The sequence below is a fragment of the Alternaria viburni genome (genome assembly GCF_023758015.1).
Source record: "Alternaria viburni strain BMP 2772 chromosome Unknown scaffold_8, whole genome shotgun sequence".
Lineage (NCBI taxonomy): Eukaryota > Fungi > Ascomycota > Dothideomycetes > Pleosporales > Pleosporaceae > Alternaria > Alternaria viburni.
The window spans coordinates 147,757-172,441 of NW_026055777.1; the positions used below are offsets into that span (position 1 = coordinate 147,757).

Sequence of the window (24,685 nt, forward strand, 5' to 3'; positions counted from 1 at the left end):
GCAAAAGAGAAAGTTGATCAACACATGGGTCGCCTTATCGTGGCGCGTACCTTCAACGCAGGTCCCGTATCTGTGCACTTGACGTCTCAGCCTGATGATCACCCCGCAATTCCTCGACTATTTCGAAGATCGACTCAAGGGGAAAATAGCTGGGTTTTGTTGGTTGGTGTCAAACACAGCCTACCATGCCAAGTTCGGGCTGTGTTGCCGGTCAAGCATAGGTAGGTACCGTAAGCGAGGCGCGCCACTAGAGGAAGATGTGTGAAGCTAGCTCGTGTACGCAATACAAAAGAATTACGCAATCATCGAAACTACTTTCGCAAGGTGAAACTGAAACGAGGGGTTATTCGTGATATTGAATGCTCGATTGGAGCAACAGCCTACGGGCCGATATGCGGCATTTCATGCAACATTCTGGCCTGAAAAACCCCATATACGTCCACTTCAACACCACGACATGGTGGTGACAGATCCAGTGATGATGTGCACCGTTGATGGCATCCAGCTTGTCTCAGAGATGAGAAGCCTAGTTTTCAAGATGAACACCTAAACATGCGTTAGCCCGGAGATCAAACTCGCGATTGCACAAATGGCTTACTATCAACATTGTTGTTGTAGATCATGTTGGTGTTGTTGTTCTTGAGGTAGCAGTTCTGGTCAAACCAAGTAACGGCAACGCATCCTGTGGTAACAGAACACACGTCCACACACTTGGTCATGGACTCGGTTGACTTGTAGGCGATGTCGCCACCATAGTAGTCCCAGTTGCACTGTGCAATGAACGGCTTCTGGTTCGCAGTGGTGTACCTGCACTTGTCATCGGTAGGGCAGTCGATGACGTCGGTGCATGTCGAGGAGCCAGGCGCGGGCTCTGCGATGGTCGGGCCCTTGAGCTGATTGCCGGTGGACACGTTGGTTCTGCAGGATGAGTTGGAAAGTTGTTGGAAATAGATGGACGTGTTAGAGACAAACTTACGCTGGCCGGGCAGTACCCTTGGGGTTGCCCAGAAGGTAGCAGAAACTTCCCTTCATGTTGAATGCGACGCAATCCTTGTGTCGAGAGCAAGCATCTGCGCAGTCGACGAATACATCGGCCTTTGAAGGTGTGAATAGTATTCTAGTCTTCCTCGGGATTGCAACGTACCTGGGCAGAGTCGATGATGGGGCCGTTGTAGTCAGTCGCACAGGTGAGCTGGAATACAGCACCGTTGGTGGACGTAGATACGCAACCGTTCCAGCGAGGGCATGTAGGTATAGCGGGGCAGTTTCGCATCTGGCGCGGAACCAGTGCAGAAAGTGCAGCCGTCGAAGCGATGAGTGTATAGTGCTGTGGCATGGTCAGTATAGCTCATGGAATCGCGCATGTAGCCCCGAAATCGCTGCTTGGATACATATCCTGTATTGCGGCTTGTCCAGGAGTGTTGAAACTCTGATTTGAACGGAAGATATGCGGCATGGCTACAGAACTGGACAATTGTGACTTACCATCTTGAATGGTGGTGAGGGTTGGAAGGAATGAATGAGTGAGTATGAGCCGGAAGAGAAAAGGGTGGGATGAAGAGATATGGGCTACGGAGAAGCCTCAGACTGTATCTGTCTTGCGGTTGAAGCTAATAGTGATGCGGGCTTCGTGACGAAGAGTGTGGGGTATTTGGAACTGATACCATGGTCCGGTGTCGCCTACAGCAAATGACAGGTCTTCGGATGTGAGCGATAACAACGACCAGACCCTGACATGTTCTTGTGATCGTAAAAGCTTATATTCTCCAATCAACGAACCTCGTGGGCCTCCACCACACCCCAGGCACATGAGCCTAGACGCGATGTATCCTTATAATTGCAACCGTGCAGCCAGCTGCACTCATATCTTCTCCACCGGCTCTCCAAGAATCCACGTGCCGTTGCCAGATAATGTACCTGGCCTGGTATAATCCAAAGTTCTCCCATCTCTTACATAAGCCCACCGAAAGTACTCGTTGATTCCACTATCAAGTGGTCTGCGCCACTCAAAAGAAGCTCCACCTAGCCCATCATCGTAGAACGCGCGGTCCCGCTCAACATCATTTACTAAGACACTTATGCCGTCAATTCCGACCGGGTGTACTTCATACCGAAATGTCGCGACCAGCGCCTCGGTACCAAAGTTGACGGTGGCGTCCGCTATCTTGGGAACCACGGAGTTAAACTTCGCATCAGCGCGAAGTGCAGCAGAAGTCTGCAAGACAGAGTCAAAGTCCCAGCGCGCTATTCCATTGACGAAAAGACCCAACAGAATGCCTTGGTACAGTAGAGACGGTCGTGTTTGCAAACTCGTGCCCGGCAGCAACAATATCGCGAGGATGTAGTGGTGGATCCTTAGATTTACGCCTGGGATAGTCAAGCAGACAATGATTCCAAGAATGAAAAGTCCAAACAAGCCGAGGTAGCGGAGCAGGCGGCCTTCGAGCCAGAAGAAATATACTTGCCCTACAATGATGACCACCAGCACCAGAACGATGATTGCCAAGGCTAGCTTTGCCCCGGGTTGTTGTTCCAGATCGTGCGAGGTAAGTCGAGATATCGGTATCCAATCAAAAGTATAATTTGAAAGTGCGCCAATCCAGAAACCGGAAAGCCAGAAAAGTGCTTTCTCAAAATGAGCAGTCATCCCAAGTAATGACCTCTTCACGGTAGTGGAGTATATGACAACGGCCACGAACATTGCCGGTAAAAGTCGCTTCGCGAACATGGACAGATGATCCGGAAGAACAGTAGTGTTTCGGGAAGACGCTGACGGTGGGTCGGAAACAAAGCTCACGTGGGCAAAAATAAGGCTGAAGATCGCAAAGAAGATCTTGGGTGACGTGGTGAAGATAGCAAGCGCAGCAGTGACGAGGAGTGAAACAGGAAGCAAGGCTGACCGAGGGTCGGAAGCGGAGTGGAAGCTATCGTCATAGCCTACGGAAAAGGCAAGCGGGAAGTACGAATCGAAAGGCAAGGATTCGATGCCGTGTCGCTTAGTACTGGCGAAACTGTCATGCTCACCAACGAGAGTAATCCGGCCAGAGCCTACAAGAATGAAGATAACATGTCAGTATATGTCTTACACACAGTTCATACGGGCAGTTCCTTACCACCTTTCCGGCCATCCACAATGCCAGCATGGATCGCGGATCCGCAGATGAAACTGTCTCCACGGTAAAATCCCGTACCGATGACAAGCGGTCGGTAGTTTACTTCGAGAGGTCCAACAATGTGCGGATTCAAGATCTGCACGTCGCCGCACTTCGCTGGACACCGGAAGGCGAATGAATGGTTGCTGAAAGGGCGGCAATCGATCCCATCGATTCCGCATTCGTTCTTTCGTTTCCAGAGCGTGTCTACGCAATCGAGGTTGATCACGCTATTGCCATCCCCATCGCGAAGCGGTAATTGTGCAGTGAGAAACCACACAAATATAACAAGCCATAGCAGTAGCACAGCAAAGAGCCAGATGGGTTTATTGAACCCGTGTGCTTCCGTCCATTGGGCCGGATACGCTTGGATGGCTGGGAAGACTGGCTGAATGGACTGGATGCGAGGTGGCTCTGGACCGCGCAAGAAGCGAAGGAAAGTACGTCGGCCACTACGCGCAGGCAACGCGTTGTCTTCGAAGTCCATCTCTTCTCTTGTCAACAGATGGGCTTCTTCGTCCCTGTCAGCGGCTCCAGTAAGAGGGTGGCTCGCGTCATCTTCAACGTCATTGTCGTTCGGACCGCTTTGTAACGAGACGCACATGGTCAGCTGCAGCAAGTTGAACATGCATGAGAAATGTAGTCATTGACAATAGACATTGTGGTCTGAGATGAAACATGTTGAATGATCAACAGCGCCATTTTCTCAAGGCGCCTTATCGATAACATATCTCACTCAGTGCCATCTGGTGTCGGGCACCCTTGTCTTTTGGAGAGAAAGTTGAATGACTTTGCAGTGCATGGTCTTATCTCGCGTCGTTACTGCTTCTGGTGACCTCATTGTATTCAGCTACTGTCACACAGCTGACCTAACATGGGAGGCACGTCGTACACCTTTGGTTAGCCTCTTAGGAACAACCACCTCATCATCACGTCTACGATCATCGCCCTTGCACCAAAAATGTCAGTTATAATCAGACGCTAAAGGTATAAGCTGCGTTTCCTGTTATGCTGTTGTAATAGGTCTATGCCATGGGCAGAGGTATGATGCCAGGCATACCTCCGCCACGAGCACAGGCCAAGACCCTTAGATGCCGCTGGTTCTACAGAAGGCCGAACATTTGCCAAATACAACACTCGACGTGCGCACGCGTCGACGACTCTACTCACTGATCAAGCAACCAATTGCTCGCCATTATGGACGCGCTACAATCCTATCTTCCTCAAGCGGAAGGCTTACTGCCCAAATGGCTTCTATTTGTATGTCCTGTTCTCCGCGCTTGCGATTGTCATTTCCATGCAGTCTCTCATCGTAACACAAACTAACAATTCTTACAGGTCGCCATAGTCTCTGTTGGCAACAGCCTGCAATGCTACGCCACGCTCTCCTTCACTTCGCGCGTCTACAACCCTACAGCAATTGATCCGCCTCCTACCACGCCGAAACACGTAACCGCTCTCTCGTCGCGCACATTCGGAACATGGACTTTCTTGACGGGCATGGTTCGACTTTACGCCGCATACAACATCAACAATCCAAGCTTCTATCAATTGGCTTTGTGGACTTATGCTATAGCCTGGGGACACTTCATGAGTGAATGGTTTGTGTATGGAACTACAAGATGGGGCAAACCATTGGCTGGACCGGTGATAGTCGCAACTTCAAGTTTGATCTGGATGTGGATGCAGTGGGATTTCTACGTCAAGGCCTAGCGTGGGGGGCTGGGAAATGTCGGGGATCGAAATAGAGGTAGTGATGTAATGTTAATGTGTACAGAGACGCGTTCATGCGTTGATCTTTCTCGCGACTTGAACCAAGAACATGTCATAGTGCAGGAAGACGTGATGTGATGCAGACACTAATCGCCAGGGTTCCCAATGCAAAGACATGTACCAAGATCCATCACGCTGCAGCATGAACAACAATGGACTTTTGACCCGCCTCGGGGCTTGTTTGACCACTCGAGGACTTTCATTGATCGTAGCTGAAGAAACATACATGGCCCATGGGACTCCGATACCTCAATCCTTGATGCCGAATTTTGACGACTATATTGAAAGCCGTCACACTCCGCCTCAACCAAGTTTCTTTCCGTTGCTGATCATGAACCGTTACACCATCCCTTTTCTATGCACTTAGAACTTGTTGAACTGCTTAGCAGCCTTTCCCTTTCGGGGGAGGACACGGAGGACGTTGAAGCGGACGGTCTTGGAGAGGGGCCTGCACTGGCCAACGACGACCTGGTCACCGGGCTCGACACGGAAAGCGGGGGAGACGTGTGCGGCGAGGTTCTTGTGGCGCTTCTCGTAACGGGAGTACTTGGGGATGAAGTGAAGGTATTCACGGCGGATGATCAAGGTGCCTGTAATTCGTTAGTTCTTGCTGCCCATTTCTTTCTGATATTTCTGTTGCGGCCTGGTGTACGCGCTCCGAGAATTGGGCTAACACGTACGGTGCATCTTGGTGGACATGACAGTTCCGGTAAGGATACGGCCACGGATGGAGACCATGCCGGTGAATGGGCACTTCTTGTCGATGTAGGTACCCTCAATGGCGGTCTTGGGCGTACGGAAGCCCAGACCAACGTCCTTGTACCATCTCCTGGCGCGGGTGTTCTTGCGGGGTCCGCCGACCTTGTGGTTGAGGAAGATGTGAGGCTATCGCATCGCATTAGTATCGGACGTGCTGGGGGCTCGCGAAATGGGCGTGTAGTACCTGCTTCTGGAAAGCGCGCTCCGACTGGACACTATTTCGCAATCAGTATTTGTCGAGAGTATTCGCAGTATCGCACAACGTACGTGAGTTCGGTCGCCATGGTTGCGGGTCGGGTGGTATTGTCGAGCTTTCGGTGTTGCTCTAGGATCGCAATATTCGATCGCTTGTGTGGAGAAAGGTTCCTCCGGTGCCGAGGACTAGCGCGACCCTAGTGGCCAGCCTCGGCAGGGCCCAGAGCGAAGCCGCGAGATTGTCGCGAGGGCTAACGGAGCATGCGAACTTCAATGCTGCATCCGCTTGCAACTGCTCCTTAGCTTTACCAACCCAATCTCTGGCCGCTCCCATATTTGCTCTCCATGGCAGGCATACTCGAGCCGTTCGGTGTTCACATCGACGCAAGCAACTCGTTCGTGCAGGCTGCTGTCTATGGCTTCCTGCTCGTAGGCGTTGCATCTTTCGCAGCACCTGTCATTAGCACTATTCGAGTTCTTCTCAGCTTGTTTGTACTGCCAGGTAAATCTGTATGCCCCTCCAAGCATTCTTGACTCCTCCCGGATATCTCTAACCCCCACCAGCTCAGCACATTCGGACCCCGCGGCACCTGGGCCCTCATAACTGGTGCCTCTGACGGCATTGGCAAGGAGTTCGCCCTCTCCCTCGCGGCCAAGGGTTACAACCTCATCCTCGTTTCGCGTACGCAATCGAAGCTCGACTCCCTCTCCGCCGACATCACGTCCAAGTATGGCCCTAAGATCGCCGTCAAGACGCTGGCTATGGACTTTGCGCAGAACAAAGATGCCGACTACAACAATATGAAGAAGCTCATTGACGGTCTCGACGTCAGCATACTAGTCAACAATGTTGGCTTGAGCCACAGCATTCCAGTACCATTCGTCGAGACACCCAAGCAGGAGATGAACGACATCATCATGATCAACTGCATGGCTACTCTCCGTGTCACACAGCTCGTCACCCCCGGGATGGTGTCTCGCAAGCGTGGACTCGTCCTCACCATGGCCTCCTTTGGCGGCTTCTTCCCTACACCTCTCCTCGCGACCTACTCCGGCAGCAAGGCTTTCCTACAACAATGGTCCACCGCGCTGGCTTCCGAACTCGAGCCCCACGGCGTATACGTCCAATGTGTCCAGTCTCACCTCGTCACCACGGCCATGTCCAAGATCCGCAAGACGTCTGCACTCGTTCCGAACCCCAAGCAATTCGTAAACGCTACACTAAGCAAGATTGGAAGGAGTGGAGGTGCACAAGGCGTAGCTTTCACGAGCACACCGTACTGGAGCCACGGACTCATGCACTGGTTCCTTTCGCGCTTCTTGGGTGAGCGCTCGGATACTGTTGTCAAGGTGAACAGGGGCATGCACGAGAGCATCCGGAAGCGTGCCCTGCGAAAGGCTGAGAGGGACGCTAAGAAGCAGTAAGCTATCCGCTTGGTGGACCTGTCTTCTGAACCACATAACGAGTCAACTCGGATCTCAACCACGTGAGACGCTGCGGAGCAGCATGGGAGTGGGTGCTTTCGTCGAGCTCCACTGCACATCGACGCAATGTCTAAATGCGCAAGGGAATAACTTTTTCGCGATCTATCAACATGTATAGAGACAAATTTCTGGGATCAAGATTCACACAGAATAAGCATTTAACTAAGACCCCTGCGCCGTGCTATAGCAACAAGGATATCACTACATAGCTTTCTCCATACTAATGAAGAGGATATTCCGCCAACTTAATTCATATAGTCATAGGAAATTTGCAACGATGCCAAGCATGTTGTTCAAGGATCACGTTCAGTGCCCTTCAACTTTTTGCTTCTGACAACACGTTTTTAAGACGACTTGCCGTAGGCCTGGTCGACTTCCTTCTGGTACTGCTTCAAGATACCTTTGCGGTTGAGCTTCTGTGCGGCAGTGGTGAGGCCCTGTTGTGATGTCAGCACTCTGTAGACTTTCTTCCATGTTACAACCTTGGAAAGGTACTTACGTTTTGTGGTGTCCACTCCTCGTCTGCTAGCACAACACCCTCAATCATCTCGAATCCAGCCAGACCGCCCTTTTGGCCAGCCTGCTGCAATTGCTTGAGCACAGCAGAATTGATCTTCTTGTCGTGAACAAGTTCCTCGAGGTGATCACCCTGGACACCCTCCGCGGCGGCAATCTTCTTCAGTTGCGGTTCGGTGGGCACGATGATCGCGACAGGCTTCTGGCGATCTTCTGCAGCGTAAACGCAGATGTTTGCGACAATGGGTGCGGAGCGGTAGACAGACTCGAGCTTCTCGAGCGCAATGTACTCTCCAGCAAGTGTCTTAACCAAGTTCTTCTTGCGGTCAATGATGCGGACTTCACCGTTGGCGTTGAACTCTCCAACGTCACCAGTCTTGAACCATCCGTCGTCGGTGAAGGCCTCCTTGGTCTCCTCGGGCATGTCCAGGTAACCGTCTACTACACCACCGCCACGGATCCAGATTTCTCCCTGAGGCGGGTTGTTGGTGGAGAAGTAGCCGGCATCCGCGAAGTCGACAAGCTTCATCTCGATTGAAGCAGGCATCTCGCCGAGGGCGTGCTCGTTCCAGGCCAAGGGGTCCATAAGTGCACCCATGGCGCAGGTTTCGGTCAGACCGTATCCGCTGATCATGGGTGTAATGGCAATGGAGATGAAGCGCTGCGTCTCCTTTGAGATGGGTCCACCACCGTTCAAGCAGATTCGAAGTCTACCTCCGGTGGCTTCCTTGACCTTGTTGAAGACAATGGCATCGAGAATACCACTACCTGGCAGGCCAGAACCAAGGAGGAAGCCCTTGGCGGCGAACGCTCCCCAGAACATGTTGCTCTTAACAGCGCCTCCCGCCTCAACCTTGTTGACGATGCCCTTCTTGATGGTCTCCCACACCTGCGGTACACCGACCATGACCGTTGGCTTCAGCTCACGGATATCACCAGCGCAGTTGCGCACGGACTGGTCCGAGAGCGTCCTGATGGTTCCGTAGCCCATGGTACCACCCCAGTAGAGCACAGCGTTCTCGAATACGAACTCGAGGATATGCGCGGCGGGGAGGTAGGTGATGAGAACGTCGCCCGGTCCGAGGTACTTGCCTACAATAACATCGACACCAGCAACTGAAAGAGGTCAGTACTTTGTTTGCATGCTCGTAGCAGAAGACTTACTAGCAGCGATGACGTTGCGGTGCTTGATCATGACTCCCTTGGGGGTGCCTGTAGATCCAGACGTGTACATGATGCAGGCCAGATCGTCGGCCTTGGGCGGGATAGGCTCCGCAGGGCTCTCCTCGCCCAACTTGACCAGCTCGTCGAAGCTCATAACCTTCAAGTGCGGGTGCGCCTGGGTAAGGGTATCAATGTCCTTCTGCTTGGGGTCGTTCTTGGTGCAGTATACGACGACCTGGACGTCCTTGGCCTCCTTCATTGGGTTGACGAGCTTGGGTAGCAGCTCAGGATCGGTGAACATGACCTTTGCGTTGGTCTGAAGCATAGAATGCCTGAGACCCTCTTCTCCGAGCGTGTCGTATGCGGTAACAATGGCCATAGACTGGGAGATGGCACCTGCAAGCATGATGAGTTATTGCCTCTTGTACGGATACACGCGACTGCTTACCGTGTGCGGACGCCAGCCATTGCATGCTCGTGGCGGCGAACAGGTGGAGCCTGTCTTGCGGGTTGAAGCCCAGCGACTTCAGGCCCGAGCCTACTGCGAGCGCCATCTTCTCAAACTCGACGAAGCTCTTGTACTTGTACGGGCTGAGCTCGAAGTACTGCCACTTCTTGTCGACTTCCTGCTCCTTGCCATCGACCATCTTTTTGACCTTCTTGGTCTCCTCATGTATGTTGACGATGCGACGCGCACCGACTGCCTTTGCATTGCCGTACTTGGCGGCTGCGTGTCGCAGCACGTCGTACAATGTCTCTACGTTGTCGTGGGGCTTCAGTACCAGACCGTCTTTCGCGGCCAGGTTACGACGCGGCACCGTCTCGCCCTCGATCTTCTCTGCATTCGCAGCTTCGCACGTGTAGGGCCCCGCCCGGTGGTTCTTGGCCTGGGGCATCAGCTTCTTGAGGTCTTGCGGCATCTTGGCGGCTCTGGGGTGGGCGCTGTCCAGAGTGACGACCGTGTGTGATGGGGGTGGGTATGTGTAGGGGTATAGGGCAAAGGGTATCACAAAAAGTGCAAAAAGCAGCGAGAGGGTATATGGAGAGTGTGTCGTCGCCAGCGGGGAACGGCGGATGTGATGAGGTTGGTGTGTTGGGAGCTTATGCGCTTGTTATGCTTTCCCGGTCGCTAAATCGACGACCTGGCTGGGGTGGCCGAGCTTCTTGATGACCTCACTCAGCCACCGCAAGCTCTGGGCACCTGGGGCCAGCCGCTGCTCCACTTCTTTTCTGTCGAACGAGATGCGACTGAAGATCGACAGCGCAGCACACATCGCAAGCTCTGCCAGGTCGTCTCAGCCTCCCGCCCTCGTGTCCTGTCGACGTATTCTTCGCGTTGGAAACCTGCTCGACCTCACGTCGTCGTGAGACGCAGTGGAGTCGGCCTGCAGCTGGCCAAGGAGTCCGGACACTCTTCCAAGACGCGCAGCTGTCTCCTTTTGACGCTTTCGCTCCGTTGCCAACCTTAACGCAGGTGCAAGGATCGAGCGGATAATCGCAGGCCGCTGTCGCCTGAGCGTTGCCAAGATGCGGAGTCTCACGGAGATTCTGGCAACGGGGCCCATCCTGGACCCTGAAGAAGGTGTGTAAAACGCCCTGGAGTACACAAATGTACTCATCGAATCACACCCTCATGCTGGTCCTCGGCTCAACATATCGCTGTGTCGTTGCGATTCGCTCTCGCGTACGCCCAATGTGGAACATGTCGCAAGACTGCAAACAAGTCATCATCGATAGGTTACTCATCAAATCACGCAGAAGCCTTCGTTGTCTTTTCGCAAGATATTCCTTCTCAGTCTCTTGGTTTCATCGATGAGCCGGCGGCAACTCTAGATCTCAGCGTGGCGGGCCATGATCTGGTCATTCACCACTCAAGAGGTCTGCTGACTTCCAGTCGTAAAGAAGGGACGACCGGTGCCGGTAAGTAGTTCTGTGTTTGCCATAATTTTCTCCGGGGTCGCGCGTTGCCCCCTACGTTCCCCATTTCAGTTGAATTTGACCTCTCATGCGGGCTCCTACAATAGCATCTCAGCTATAGTGGCCTGGGTTGGCCATACAGGACTAGTAGATAGCCGACCAAATTCATTGCAATGAGCACTATCACGCTCTACATGCCATACTCCGCTCCGCTCCCGCCAACTAACGCCTAAACAGTAGTGTGGAAAGTCACCCCGTTGTTCGCAACATGGATCGCCTCCCCCACAAATTTCCTCTTCACATCCTCTCTTCTCACACCCAGCTCCAGCATCCTCGAGCTCGGCGCAGGCGTATCCGGTATCGTCGCACTCTGCTTAGGTCCCCTAGTCGCAAGCTACACAGCCACCGACCAGGACTATGTGCTTAAACTGCTACGGCAGAATATCGCCGAGAACCTCGATACCGTCATACCGGCAAAAAGAAAGAGTGGGAGAGGAAGTAAGAAACAGCAGGGTCAGATGAAGGGAGAAGAAGGAAGTGGTGGCGATCGCATCACAACACTGCAACTAGATTGGGAGACGGATGCAACTTCTCGTCTCAACCCCGTGGACATGATCTTATCGTGCGATTGTGTCTACAATGAAGCTCTGATCGAGCCGCTCAATACGACATGTGCTGCAATATGTAGGTTGAAGAATGACAAGGATGAACCAACACTTTGTCTTATTGCGCAGCAGCTGCGCAGTCCCGAGGTCTTTGAAACTTGGTTGAAAAGTTTTCATCGGTATTTTCACGTCTGGCAGGTGCCTGATAGGATGCTGGGTGAGGGATTGAGAGAGGGCAGTGGTTTTGTGGTGCATATCGGTGTCGTAAGATGACTACTACCATCTTGGGCTGCAGCACGAGGGTGGCAATTGGTGAGAAGGAAGAAATGACTTCGTAATGTAAAATATAAGAAGACTATAACGCCGAGACATTCATCCAGTATGAAATTCGCTTTTCGTAAAACTCAAAACCATGCATCAAACTGCGCTCAAGCAGCCTTGCTAGGCTCAATATCCGAACTTGGTCGTCCCTCAACATCAGTGGCTCCCTTCTTGACCCTGGCCCACTCTTCCTTGTCCGCTGGCTCGTCGACTTCATTCGCAGTCAACTCCGGTGTCTCTTCGTCCTCAATCTCCTCTGGTAGGACAAGGTTAAGTACAACGTTGATGAAAGCAACAACAGCGAAACCTGTCTCGAGGATTAGGATGATAGCGTTGTAGAAGCCCTGAAGTGCGTGGTTCGGTCCATCGTAAGTGAAGACGTGATCAAACCAGTCTGGGACCATGGTAGCGCCAAAGCCCAGGGTGAATCCTGCAGTGAGGATAAATCGGTTGCGGCGAGTGAAAGACATCGTGCTGATGATTCTGATACCGCTAACAGCGACGGCGCTGAAGAGGAAGGTTGTCATTCCACCGAGAACTGCTGAGGGAATGGCAACAAGGGCCGCCGCAAACTTGGCGAAGATGCCCATGATAATGAGCCAGAAGCAGCAAGCGTAGCCGGCCTTTCGGTTCGCACAGCGCGTCAGAGCAATGACACCTAAAGAGAGGGGTACGAAGTCAGTACTTGTCTCACATGCAGTTCGTACATCGGGGTCTTACCGTTGTTCTGGGCGAAGGTGGACATGGGAGTGATGGTGCACAGAGCTGCAATCATGCCGTTCAAGCCATCTGCGAGGACACCACCTTGAATTCGGGAATCGAACATCTCGCCGTCGACTTCAAGGCGCGAAACATCGCAGGTAGCGGTGATATCACCAATGGCCTCCATAGCGACGACCATGTAGACTGCTAACAGAGGGAGCACTATTGGTCCGTATACAGAGAGCTTGAATGTGTGGACCCAGATAAAGGATACAGCCGGTGCGACATCGATGGTGGACTTGTCAAAGTAGCCTGTTGCGCCTGCGATGATGCATCCGACCAGGAGTCCAACGACGACAGCGGTAGACTTCATGATAGGCGCGCCAAAACGCTCGCAGATGATGATGGTGATGAAGACACTGAAACCGAGACCGATGAACTCAGCGCTACCCCAGGGAAGAGGGCGCGGTGCATTGATGTTGGGGCACAGCTGAAAGAGTCCAGTTTCGGGACGAGATTGGCAATCACCCGAGCCACCAGCCCAGTTTTGAAGTCCAGTTTCGATGAGATGAACACCAATGAGCAGTACAGTTGGACCGGTAACCAGGGGCGGGAAGACCTTCTTAAGGATACGCGGACTGGTGAAGGACATGCCGATTTCGAGCAAAGCGCATACAGCGCACGTACCGAGGATAGCTCCGTAGCCGTCCGGGCAAGGGAGTCTTGTGCCATCCGCAGCAGTCGGGCAAAATCCGGTCGCGTACATCTGGCTGAGGGCACCGGTCGCCACGGGAATAGTCGCAAAAGAAGTTCCGACGACGGAAATCAGGCCGGTTCCGATATAGTAGGGGGTCTTCCAGATATGGAAGCGCGTGATCTGAATCGAGGACAGGATTCCGCAAACTACGAGCGAAGTGGAGACGAGGTAGCGTTGCTCTTCCGAACTTAGATGGGCGGCATTGGAAAGGATTATGGGCGGTGTTATGACACCTGCTAACATGGCGAGTGCGTGTTGAAATCCGAGGAGAAGAGCTAGTAGCACTGGCATACGGTCATGGAGACCGAAGAAGGGTGCAGCTCTTCGCTCCTTCTTCATGAATGGCAGGTTTGGACGGAACAGAAAGGCGTAGTCATAAGTACCAACCAGACCATCTCTGTTGACTATGTTAGATAAGATTTTGATTGTGACAAAAGATCGTACTTGGTTGTAAAGGCCTTGATGGCGCGTCTTGCTTGCTCTCCAAAGCTTCGCTTTGGCGTATGGTCGGGACCGATCATGTCTGCCATGGCTGCTCAGAGACTGCAATCCGGATGCGCGTGTCCGAACAGAAGCAGAGATGTCGAGATTGAGCCGGATCTTTGTATTCGGCGGTTCAACCTCCGATAAGGAAGATCTTGATAAGATTGGCGAGGTGGCTGAAGATACCCAGTTGTACGGCCAGTCGCAGGATCAGACGTGCCTCTTGGTCGACTAAGGGCTGTCGCGTGCAGTGTAAGGCGCTACCGATGACAGGCTCTTGAAATGCTCGGATGGTGGTCTTGAAGTTCGATATGCGGGGAAGTGACGTGAAGATGGCGGATCTTAGTTCGAGTGGGAACGTTAGTCGCTGTGCAGTAGAGTGACGGCGTGAACCCAACGAGCTACTTCCTCATCTATATAGAACATGTGGAGAAAGAGTATTATCTCCTGCACCAACCTTCACGATACACAATTGTTCATCCACAACGTCTTAGCCCCGAATCCAAGGCCACTCACGGACCGCCAAAGATTGGAGCTGGCCGAAGATAGTCGTGAGCCGCCGCAAATAATTACTCTTCTCCACGGCAGATTCGTCGCTACGGCGCGCATTTCGCAGTGGCAGAGGGGCGACACCCGCGTATGTGCTAAAACGATCGCCTGTACTGATAGGTAGGAAAACGGTGATTGGCTGTTGGGCGAATGTGTCCACTTGGCGGGCGGACCACTCCGACGATAGAGGATGGGAGATATTGCAGGAGAGGCCTCCCACACTGTACTGGAGGAATGTGCATCTAGATCTGAGTCCGATTGCTGTCAGAAGATCCTGTTCGCCGGTTACCGATGCAGCGGTGCTGAGCGCGTCCATGCTGGGCGACTTGGTGTTCTGGTTGGCAGCAGCCGGTGATCGGAGCCTCGCTGAGACCTACCAAGAGAGACTGCGCAGGACTACGTTGATTCCCTCCACAGCTTTCCAATTCACAATTCCAGCAACTATGTACAGTACCATCGTAGGTCATTGTACTTCCTTGTGTAGAGCAAGTGAGTACGTTCTAGGTAGAATTTCTGGTTTTTGTAAGTCTCAAGAGTTGGTCTCTGGCTGATCGTGTTTCGGTTGCAGATGACAGAACATGAAAGCACTGCTAGATGGAAAAACATGTACTGTGCCGACGTGGTAGGATGTAGAAATCAACGAAGGAGCAGTCATCCCATCGACGAAACGCAGTGCAAGTTCTGCCACCGACTGCGCCTTGGCAAGGGTCAACGAGGGCTACGCAGCCAGGGTGCCGCAACCAGCTTTTGCAAGAATGGCTCGTCATAGCTTGAGCGCACGCCAGCAGTTTGCCTTCAGCCCTACCCGTTAGGACGTTGGGACGACCGTTGACCTTGTGGCATGAGAATGAGACCACACGAAGAGTGCAGCGGGTGTGACGCAAGAGATTCCGGGAGCCGAGGTGAACAACCGCACGTTGATTCGTAGGCTGTTGCATGCTATCGACGTCGCGATGGTGGGCGCGCGTCTTGACTGATATGGACATGTGTCTGTATGGGCTGGAGACAGGCAGAGCAGGTGTTGAGGAGGGCCGTTTCCCAATCGAGCAGAGCTTGCGATGGCGCACCAGCACCCAGCACCCGAGCTTGGAGCGTGCCGGGGAATTTGCGCCAGCGGAAGAAGACCCTTCACGGTTTCCACAACGTTGTGAAGCACTGACGATTTTCTCCAAGCACAAGCGCCATCGAAAAAGTCATGGACGTCTGAGACCCACTGGGCATCCAAGCCGAGCACTTTGCCACTGCGTGAAACATGTCGTCGCGGCCATGCTTTCCAGACACTTGGGGTAGGCGAGCGGCCGCCTACGTAAGGCTGCAGAAGACTTGGGTAGGGCGGATGCAGAGCGATATCAACAGTTTCCCAACGAACGTGGTGTCGCGCCTGCATCCGGCTCACCCTTCCACTTGGGCGACTGCACTGCAGGCGTGGCCCAGCGGGGCAGCAAGCGGAGAGGACAGCTAGCGAGCTAGCGATGACGAGACGTGTGGCCTCACCACGGCGTGAGGTTCTATGCCCGCCTGGGCAGTGAGGCATCCTTCTCGCCGGCTCGCGCTGCCGGTCGTCTGCACCAGACCGCTCTTTGCGATCGTCTTCGCGATGTCGCGGCTAGAAGCAGCAGGCGGGCGATGTGTAGGAAATAGGGCCGCGGCGTGTGGGATTAATCAGAATCTGGGGAAGGTGGCGGCCTGGGATTGCTGGATATTCTGCACGTCTGCGCGCGCACCGCCACCCAGCGACTGTCTCGATGCCGAGATCAGCACGACGTGCCAGTTAGGCCCGAAATTTTCTCGCGCTGTTGCAGCCAGCGCCGTCCCTCGTCCTGTGCGGGACCCTGAGACAGCGGTTAGTGCGGCGCGCTAGGCTGGCTATGACCAAAGTTGCGGCGATTGCTGGATCTCGAGCGACAATGCAAGGTCCCAGTCTTTCGCTTACACGCCCGCAGAGTGTTGGGATTCAAGACTGTCCCGCCGCCTTATTAACACGCTCGGCCGCCCGCTGTCTCTGCCTCCCCTCATCCTCCCTCCACTGCTCCTTCCCTCACATCTTCTACCCCGTCATTCACTTGATCGTGGTGAAGCTTTCCATCGTTGCTGGAGCTTTGTACTCACACCGGAGGCTGACCGGAGCTCAACTTTTTTGAGCCGCTAGTTGCTTCCCGTCGAATTTCTTCGACCGCCCTCGCTTTACCTACAACCACCCTACCCACCTCCTCACCATGCCTTCCCACCAGCCTACCGCCGGCATGATGGCCGTCGACCCCGAATACGTCAAGCAGCCGTCTCCCATGGCGAGCACCTCGGAGCCGAACCGCAACCCCAAGTACGACCCTAAGAAGCCACACATCACCGAAACACCCATCACCAAGGCCAACTGGTACAAGCACGTCAACTGGCTCAACGTAGGTTTGCTCTTGCCCCCCAAATCAGAGCCATTGGCTAACACTGGATCAGGTTACCTTCATCATCGGCATCCCTCTCGCCGGCTGCGTCGCGGCTTTCTGGACCCCTCTCAAATGGCAGACCGCCCTCTGGGCCGTCGTGTACTACTTCTGGACTGGTCTCGGCATCACCGCCGGCTACCATCGTCTCTGGGCACACAAGTCCTACAACGCCTCCCTCCCACTGAGCGTCTTCCTCGCCCTCGTTGGCGGCGGTGCTGTTGAGGGCTCCATCCGCTGGTGGAGCCGCGACCACCGTGCCCACCACCGCTACACCGACACCAACAAGGACCCCTACAGCGTCCGCAAGGGTCTTCTCTACAGCCATCTTGGCTGGATGGTCATGAAGCAGAACCCCAAGCGCATCGGCCGCACCGACATCACCGACTTGAACGAGGACCCCGTCGTCGTTTGGCAGCACAAGCACTACATCAAGGTCGTCATCTTCATGGGTTTGATCTTCCCTTCGGCTGTCGCTGGTCTCCTCTGGAACGACTGGAAGGGTGGCTTCATCTACGCCGGTATCCTCCGCATTTTCTTCGTCCAGCAGGCTACCTTCTGCGTCAACTCCCTTGCCCACTGGCTCGGCGACCAGCCCTTCGACGACCGCAACAGCCCCAGGGACCACGTCATCACCGCCCTTGTCACTCTCGGTGAGGGCTACCACAACTTCCACCACGAGTTCCCCTCCGACTACCGTAACGCTATCGAGTGGCACCAGTACGACCCCACCAAGTGGTCCATCTGGCTGTGGAGCAAGCTCGGCCTCGCCTCCAACCTCAAGCAGTTCCGTGCCAACGAGATCGAGAAGGGTCGCGTCCAGCAGCTACAGAAGAAGATTGACCAGAAGCGCGCCAAGCTCGACTGGGGTGTTCCTCTTGAGCAGCTTCCCGTCATCGAGTGGGACGACTACGTTGAGCAGGCTAAGAACGGTCGCGGTCTGATCGCTGTCGCCGGTGTTGTCCACGACGTCACCGACTTCATCAACGAGCACCCCGGTGGCAAGACCCTCATCAAGAGCGGCATCGGCAAGGACGCTACCGCCATGTTCAACGGTGGTGTCTACTTCCACTCCAACGCCGCCCACAACCTGCTCTCTACAATGAGGGTCGGTGTCATCCGCGGTGGATGCGAGGTTGAGATCTGGAAGCGTGCCCAGAAGGAGAACAAGGAGGTCAACATCGTCAAGGACGAACAAGGCAACCCAATAATCCGGGCGGGTAACCAAGTTACCAAGGTCGCACAACCTATGCTCAGCGCCAGCGCGGCCTAGAGTATTCTTCATTTTCATTTAGCGATGCCCGGCGTTTGGGATGCCTTTTCGTTTTGTGTAGGCATAATTATGTTTTCATTTCACAGCGTTCGCTAGCAAGCATCATCGAGACGATGCTCAAACACTATTAGACGGCGTATGTTTGTAGCCTTTGATGAGCACAAGCTTTGAAAAGTGAGCTTCACGGTCTAAATCAAGAATGATATCCATTTACACTTCACATTCCATCATTTGCTGTCGTGACTGCTCTTTTGTGATGTCTGATCGTTATCGATGTTTCCTTACCACAGCTATGTGTTCTTTCCTGATCTATTTGACACCAGTGACTGCCTGCTATGGTCAAGTGGACCGTGCCTCCGCCGTGTCAACAAGATGCAACGCGATTCCTGACACCCAACTCTACACAGCGCCGAGCTACGATTGATCGCGACTGCATTGCCGTCATCGCGCCGTGACCGTAATGGCGTCCCAACAACCTAGCGATGCCCCGCCATCAAAACGCCGCAAGCTTGATGACGACTCCCCGAGCAGAGAAGTCACGAAGTCCGACCATCATGCAGGACTCAACAAGCCAATCAGCCCACCATTACCGCGGCGCAAAAGCCCCGAGCCACCGTCATTTACGCCGACTTGGAGTTTCGATGGAGTACCGAAACCAGCATTGGCGTCGGGACCAGCCAAACCAGCTACACCACATCATGATAGCGACAGGACTGGGGAACCACGATATTGCCCTTCGCCAATACAGCTGACGAAAATCGAGAAGCTGCCGGCACATCAGAATGTCGATGCTGTGTGCTTGTCGGACTTGCTCGGTGATCCGTTGATTAAGGAATGCTGGAACTTTAACTTTCTGTTCGATTTAGACTTTGTCATGTAAGTCCCGTAGCTATCGCCGAGACTAAACGCAGCTCCCGGCTCGAGTCCTGATGCTAACCATATTCAGGCAGCACTTCGACAGCGATGTGAGAGACATGATCAAAGTCAAGATCGTGCATGGTTTCTGGAAGCGGGATGATGGTAATAGGATCGCCCTACTCGTGAATACTCTTGCCCGCACAGTGTTGATAGGAGTTGACAATGATCCAGGAAACAGCGGAGCGGTATCCGAATATCGAGCTTCTGAGCGCCTACATTCCGGATCCGTTCGGAACTCACCACACGAAGATGCTTATCCTCTTTCGCCATGATGACACTGCACAAATCATTATCCATACAGCTAATATGATTTATCGCGACTGGGCCAACATGACTCAAGCAGTATGGAAGTCGCCTTTGTTACCTGTTTTGGTTCAAGCAACGCCATCCCAGCCAGACTCTCCTCAAGTTCACCCTATTGGGAGCGGCGAGCGCTTCAAAGTTGATATCCTCCGATATTTGAGTGCATACGAGAAACGATTGAGAGGACTGACTACGCAACTTCGGGACTATGATTTCTCAAGTATCAGAGCCGCGTTCATTGGAAGTGCGCCATCACGACAGAAGCCCGCTGCAGTTAGCCCTTCGGTAACCTCCTTCGGGTGGCTAGGATTGAGGGAGGTGCTTTCTACTGTTCCTGTTACAGGATCCAGAGACTCTGTGCGCCCTCATATCGTGACGCAAATCTCCTCTATAGCGACACTGGGTGCGGCGCCCACATGGCTCTCGAACTTCCAGTCAGTGCTTGCATCCCATTCGGCAACAGCGGTAGCCAACTCCGGTGAACAGTCACCCTCCTCGACGCAAGCCTCATCTTTCTTCGCCAAACGTGAGTCCAACGTAGGAAAGTCGCGAACTCCTAAGTACAGTGTCATCTTCCCAACTCCAGAGGAAATCCGGGGTTCTCTTGACGGCTACGCATCTGGTGGGTCAATTCATTGGAAACTCCAATCAGCGCAGCAGCAGAAACAACTGGAGTATATGCATCCGATGCTATGCCACTGGAGTCACGCGTCTTCTTCGTCCTCGAACGGTGCAGCAAGACAGGAAGCGCGTCGTGGCTCTGCGGCGCCACATATCAAAACATACATACGTTTCAGTGACGAAGAGCACAAGACTATCGACTGGGCAATGGTGACGAGCGCAAACCTGAGCAAGCAAGCGTGGGGCGATGTGGTGAACAAGAAGGATGAGATCTGGATACAGTCGTGGGAGGCAGGGGTTGTTGTCTGGCCTGCTTTATGTGCTCAGACACAGGAGGAAGTCATCATGGTTCCTGTTTTTGGGGAGGATATGCCTGGTCCCGAGAGTCTCAATGCTCTTGATGATGGTAGCAGCGGAACGGCAGCTGAAGAGAAGAAGATGACAGTCGTGGGTTGCCGCATGGCATACGACTTACCACTTCGTTCTTATACGGCTGATGAGAGGCCTTGGTGTGCTACTATGCAATACATGGAGCCAGACAGAGAGGGGCACGCCTGGGCCGGCTATGGACGTTGAGCTCCGGTACTCAGATTCCGTACCGAGCGCATGCAGGCCCTTGCATTTCCGAAGCACATGTACTACACATATGTCGATGAGGCACTTCTTATTGTTGATCCTTATAACAATATATAGGCGATGGTATAACCATAGCAATACTTAAATCGCACATGAGTCTTGCCTTGATGATCCACCCGCACTTAGTTGTCGTGCTTGGCCAATAGCTGCTCGCCCAACTCGACGTACTTGTCCTCGGCCTCCTTCTGGGTGGTACCGGCGTCAACAACCTCCTTCCACTTGTTGTACTTGGCCTTGCCCTAATCATATTATCAGTTATTGTCCTCGTACGTTTGTTGGGATTGGACCGGTATGTATGGCTGGCAGGCGGTACGTCGTGACGGAGGATACGAAGGTATAGGAAAGGTATGCAGAAACGTACAGCAAGATCGAACATGCCAGGCTTCTTGGCCTCGCTGAAGTCCTTACCCTCTGCTACCTTGGCGTACGCGTACAACTAGAATTCACAACCGACTGTCAGCATCTGGACTTCTTGTCGTATATAGCGGGTATACGAGAAGGGGAGAGTGTGCGAGGGAGGGTAAACAAGAAAACGCGTACGTGTAGCTGCTCATCGTTGCTAGGTCCCTGCTTTCCAGCCGCCTTGAGCTTCTCGCCCATGGCGCTGACCTTTTTGTAGGTCTCGGTGTACTTGGCTCCAGGCATATTGGTCTAGAGTCCTGCTGTTAGCTTCTTGTCTATTACTCCTGTGTCCAGACCGTAGGGTAATCTTACGGTGGTAGATGTGTTTAGGGAGGTAGGTGGTGGTGATTGTTTGTCGGTGAACTAGTTGGAGGAGAGCTTGGGGGCTTGCTGCCGAGTGGTAGTAGCGCGGGGTCGAGATCAGGTTCGCACGATCATGGTGGGGCAGGGCAGCATCCGCGGCATGACGTTTTTAGCGGGACACAGCACATGGTGCGGTTGCTCACTAGGCCATGCGCACAGTATGTGATACAGTTGAGATTGAACGTGTATTCGAGAAAAGATAATGTAATGCACTGTTATGCCTGCCAACGCCGCTGCAGCACTCCGCTTTATGCAACTTTCTACGTTTATCGTGTATCGTGTATCGTCTTCTTGGGTATCTACTCTCCCATCTCCAATAGCTCGTGCACTTAGTATGTGACCAGCCAGGCTCTGTGTCGACTGGCCTATGTGCATGTGAAAGCAAAATTGAATAACAAGTACGTGCCGGGTCTCTAGTGGTCCCCGTTTACGCCGTTGGTGTCTGGCGAAGATGCGAGGTTCTTGCGGTAAAGCTCACCGTCGCACGCCCTAAGACGCTCTGCAGCCTGCTCTGGGGTGATGTCGCGCTGAGGCTCGGCCATCATCTCGTAGCCAACCTGGAACTTGCGAACGGTGGCGCTTCGCAGTAGTGGGGGGTAGAAGTGAATGTGGAAATGACTGGACTCAATCTCATCGGCTGTGCCAGTAAGGGGAGCCTGATGAAGACCCATGCCTTCAACCTCGTTAGCCATGTCTCTCTATTATGACTGTTTTGGACTTACTGTAGGGGAACTGGGTCTCGAACAGGTTGTCGTAGCGCCTCGTAATTTCCGCTATGCACTCAGCCAACTCCGCTCGCTCCTCCTTAGAGAAGTCTACCAGCGAGCGCTTGTGTTGCTTAGGAACAATCATTATCTCGAACGGCCAGACTGCCCAGTAAGGTACACCAGCCCAGAAACTCGCGTTTTCATACACAGTGCGGGTCTTTTGTGTTGACTCCAGCTCTGCATAATCGACGAGCATATGAGCGCCTCCATTCTCTTTGCGATATTTGCTCAACTGCACCAGCTCCAAGGCGGGCTCTTCCGGTAGGGATGTGGTCGTCCAGACCTGGCCGTGTGGGTGGGGATTTGAGCAGCCCATGGCCGAGCCTTTGTTCTCAAAGATCTGCATATACCGATACTGAGCATTTGGAACTGCGAGAGTGCCTTGTGATAGTGGTGGTATAGTAGTGGCAGACGCAAGCTTGGCCAGAGGCGACTTTGGGTCCAGATGTGCAACGTAAATGTTCGTCCAGGTCTCTATTATGGGGACGATCTCCGCCGGCGACATGTCGGCAAGAGTGAGGTTGTGAGACGGAGAAAAGCAAATGACATAGCACTTTCCAGTGACGGCCTCGGCACGGAGTAATCTAGAAGCGAGAGATCCGTCCTTGTTGTCAGGGTTGTACTCTTGCTGCTCTTCCATAACGGCACTGTAGTCGTTGACGAAGACAAAAGTGTTGTCGAACTTGGGGTTGTGTTCGCCATTTGCCCGCGTGTTTGAAGGGCATAGATAACACTGTGGTTGATTAATTTCGGAATGATATCATGCATGGTCCGGGCGAAGGGATACCTTTGGGTCATAGTCTGGGAGGGTTGTCTTGGACGGCGACTCTTGCATGCCTCTGTGGGGTTTCAGTATGTCGTCCCGTGAACAGAATCACTGATATGCTTACTGCCATGGTCGCTTGGTGCGGTGGGGCGAGACTAGTATCCAGCTTCCTCGCAGGAGGTTGAAGCGCCTGTGGGAGATGTCGTTCAAAACGGGGTCCGTCATGATGGCCGGAATGTGCGTGGAGTGTGTCTAGGGCGGACGATGGTGGTTAGGTGTATATATACCGCGTGCGAAATACGGCGAAACGGCCGCAGGGGCAGTATGCATGGCCGCGAGCTAGACGGTGGGAGTGACGCCCGGCCAGTGAAGGGCTGCGCGCTAAGCCGCTCAAGCTTTCCCCGTTGGCGGGATGCTAGCCGAGTCGAGTAGCGCACCCTCAGGCGTGAGGCCCCGAGAGCTTGCGCGTAGGCTTGAGGACAGCAGAGCCTCTCCAACAACCCACGATAGCTGCCGATTGGAGCATTAGCCCGCGACCCGTGAACGCAGGGTTTTCAGTTTTCCACCATGGCGGCAATGATGCCAAGTGCCGCAACTAGCAACCCCTATGACAGCGACGCCGTGGAGCGTGACCTGATTGACCCGGACGATGGTGCGTCGCATCCACACAGCTGCCTGCGAGACGAGACGGTGGATGAGGCTAACCATCACCAGCTACCCTCGATGACCTCGACGATCCTCTCCAGGGCACGTCGGACCGCGCGCCGCTGACGGGCAACATCCAGCGCGACCCTGCGCAGACGCAGTCGTACCTGACGTCGAGCATCCCCGGCGAAGACCGCCGTGCGCCCACAAACACCATCGACGAGACAGTATGGGACACGCTGTCCCGCGACATCTTCGCCATCTGGGAGAAGATGAAGCAGGTGCTGTACCCCAAGTACCTGCTGGGCGGCATCATGCAGCGCGGGGGAGGCATTGGCGCCGCAGAGCGCGGCGAGGCCGACGGCTTTGGCGGTGGGCTCAGGAACATTGCAGGGCGATGGCCGGACGCAGATGTTATTCTGCAGGGCGGCATGAGCGAGGGCCTGCGCGACTGGGACCTATGGGGCCCGCTCATCTTCTGTCTGCTGCTGAGCCTGTTCCTCTCGTGGGGAGCAAAGGGCGACCAGAAGGACCTGGTCTTCTCCGGCGTCTTCGCCATGGTCTGGATAGGCGAGGCAGTCGTGACGCTGCAGATCAAGCTGCTGGGAGGCAACATGTACGTCCCCTCTGCACACCCACGCCTTTTACATGCTAATCGTGGCCAGTGCCTTCTTCCAGTCCATCTCTATTATCGGCTACACGCTCTTCCCGCTCGTCATTGCCTCCATCCTCAGCGCCGTTGGCATACCCATGATAGTGCGCATCCCCGTCTACATCGTTCTCATCGCCTGGTCGCTAGCAGCGGGAGTGAGCATCATGGGCGGCTCTGGAGTCGTAAGGAACCGCGTCGGCATCGCAGTATACCCTTTGTTTGTATTTTATGTTGCTCTGGGCTGCCTGTGCTTCATCAGCTAGTGCAGCATTGTTGTGCATGCAAAAGTGTTTGGCTGGGTATCTGGCGTTACGGACAAGCTGTAGAAATAGCTATTCATGGGCGTCACAAATCCATTCCAATACAATCAGTAGCACTTAGTAGACGTCTACAGTAAACTTGATGTACATGTCCCAAGTAGCGGTAGACGCTGTTGTTGCTGCTACCCGTGTTCATGATTAGCCGTCTGTCTTCCCCACTTCGTCATTGGTCTTTGCAGCGACAACACACTCGACCACGACCG

At 53.8% G+C, this 24,685-nt stretch overlaps 12 protein-coding genes across 12 annotated transcripts; 5 read left to right on the forward strand and 7 right to left on the reverse strand.

Moving 5' to 3' along the window:
- Nucleotides 1-569: 569 nt before the first annotated feature.
- J4E79_004481 (uncharacterized protein) lies at nt 570-1,336 on the reverse strand (the record flags this gene model as incomplete). Its single annotated transcript, XM_049353366.1, has 3 exons — nt 570-918; nt 977-1,095; nt 1,145-1,336. 3 exons carry the CDS (start codon nt 1,334-1,336, stop codon nt 570-572), a joined length of 660 nt encoding a protein of 219 aa, XP_049211814.1.
- Nucleotides 1,337-3,093: 1,757 nt separating this feature from the next.
- Nucleotides 3,094-3,756, reverse strand: J4E79_004482 (uncharacterized protein; the record flags this gene model as incomplete). Its single annotated transcript, XM_049353367.1, has 1 exon — nt 3,094-3,756. One exon carries the CDS (start codon nt 3,754-3,756, stop codon nt 3,094-3,096), a length of 663 nt encoding a protein of 220 aa, XP_049211815.1.
- A 593-nt stretch (nt 3,757-4,349) lies between these two features.
- On the forward strand, nt 4,350-4,865 carry J4E79_004483 (uncharacterized protein; the record flags this gene model as incomplete). The annotated part of the gene is made up of 2 exons (XM_049353368.1): nt 4,350-4,412; nt 4,491-4,865. The coding sequence occupies 2 exons, from the start codon at nt 4,350-4,352 to the stop codon at nt 4,863-4,865; spliced, it is 438 nt and encodes a 145-aa protein (XP_049211816.1).
- Nucleotides 4,866-5,288: 423 nt separating this feature from the next.
- RPS11A (ribosomal 40S subunit protein S11A) lies at nt 5,289-5,968 on the reverse strand (the record flags this gene model as incomplete). Its single annotated transcript, XM_049353369.1, has 4 exons — nt 5,289-5,515; nt 5,606-5,810; nt 5,869-5,899; nt 5,952-5,968. The coding sequence occupies 4 exons, from the start codon at nt 5,966-5,968 to the stop codon at nt 5,289-5,291; spliced, it is 480 nt and encodes a 159-aa protein (XP_049211817.1).
- A 256-nt stretch (nt 5,969-6,224) lies between these two features.
- J4E79_004485 (uncharacterized protein) lies at nt 6,225-7,304 on the forward strand (the record flags this gene model as incomplete). Its single annotated transcript, XM_049353370.1, has 2 exons — nt 6,225-6,389; nt 6,444-7,304. 2 exons carry the CDS (start codon nt 6,225-6,227, stop codon nt 7,302-7,304), a joined length of 1,026 nt encoding a protein of 341 aa, XP_049211818.1.
- A 404-nt stretch (nt 7,305-7,708) lies between these two features.
- J4E79_004486 (uncharacterized protein) lies at nt 7,709-9,964 on the reverse strand (the record flags this gene model as incomplete). The annotated part of the gene is made up of 4 exons (XM_049353371.1): nt 7,709-7,801; nt 7,864-8,996; nt 9,045-9,440; nt 9,493-9,964. The coding sequence occupies 4 exons, from the start codon at nt 9,962-9,964 to the stop codon at nt 7,709-7,711; spliced, it is 2,094 nt and encodes a 697-aa protein (XP_049211819.1).
- A 2,030-nt stretch (nt 9,965-11,994) lies between these two features.
- Nucleotides 11,995-13,876, reverse strand: J4E79_004487 (uncharacterized protein; the record flags this gene model as incomplete). The annotated part of the gene is made up of 3 exons (XM_049353372.1): nt 11,995-12,545; nt 12,608-13,743; nt 13,791-13,876. 3 exons carry the CDS (start codon nt 13,874-13,876, stop codon nt 11,995-11,997), a joined length of 1,773 nt encoding a protein of 590 aa, XP_049211820.1.
- Nucleotides 13,877-16,594: 2,718 nt separating this feature from the next.
- On the forward strand, nt 16,595-18,089 carry OLE1_1 (stearoyl-CoA 9-desaturase; the record flags this gene model as incomplete). The annotated part of the gene is made up of 2 exons (XM_049353373.1): nt 16,595-16,777; nt 16,830-18,089. The coding sequence occupies 2 exons, from the start codon at nt 16,595-16,597 to the stop codon at nt 18,087-18,089; spliced, it is 1,443 nt and encodes a 480-aa protein (XP_049211821.1).
- A 1,248-nt stretch (nt 18,090-19,337) lies between these two features.
- Nucleotides 19,338-20,507, forward strand: J4E79_004489 (uncharacterized protein; the record flags this gene model as incomplete). The annotated part of the gene is made up of 2 exons (XM_049353374.1): nt 19,338-19,628; nt 19,746-20,507. The coding sequence occupies 2 exons, from the start codon at nt 19,338-19,340 to the stop codon at nt 20,505-20,507; spliced, it is 1,053 nt and encodes a 350-aa protein (XP_049211822.1).
- A 182-nt stretch (nt 20,508-20,689) lies between these two features.
- Nucleotides 20,690-21,212, reverse strand: J4E79_004490 (uncharacterized protein; the record flags this gene model as incomplete). Its single annotated transcript, XM_049353375.1, has 3 exons — nt 20,690-20,806; nt 20,929-21,003; nt 21,108-21,212. 3 exons carry the CDS (start codon nt 21,210-21,212, stop codon nt 20,690-20,692), a joined length of 297 nt encoding a protein of 98 aa, XP_049211823.1.
- Nucleotides 21,213-21,745: 533 nt separating this feature from the next.
- On the reverse strand, nt 21,746-23,090 carry GAL7 (galactose-1-phosphate uridyl transferase; the record flags this gene model as incomplete). Its single annotated transcript, XM_049353376.1, has 4 exons — nt 21,746-22,005; nt 22,055-22,832; nt 22,887-22,938; nt 22,990-23,090. The coding sequence occupies 4 exons, from the start codon at nt 23,088-23,090 to the stop codon at nt 21,746-21,748; spliced, it is 1,191 nt and encodes a 396-aa protein (XP_049211824.1).
- A 342-nt stretch (nt 23,091-23,432) lies between these two features.
- On the forward strand, nt 23,433-24,425 carry J4E79_004492 (uncharacterized protein; the record flags this gene model as incomplete). The annotated part of the gene is made up of 3 exons (XM_049353377.1): nt 23,433-23,517; nt 23,580-24,126; nt 24,176-24,425. 3 exons carry the CDS (start codon nt 23,433-23,435, stop codon nt 24,423-24,425), a joined length of 882 nt encoding a protein of 293 aa, XP_049211825.1.
- Nucleotides 24,426-24,685: the final 260 nt, after the last annotated feature.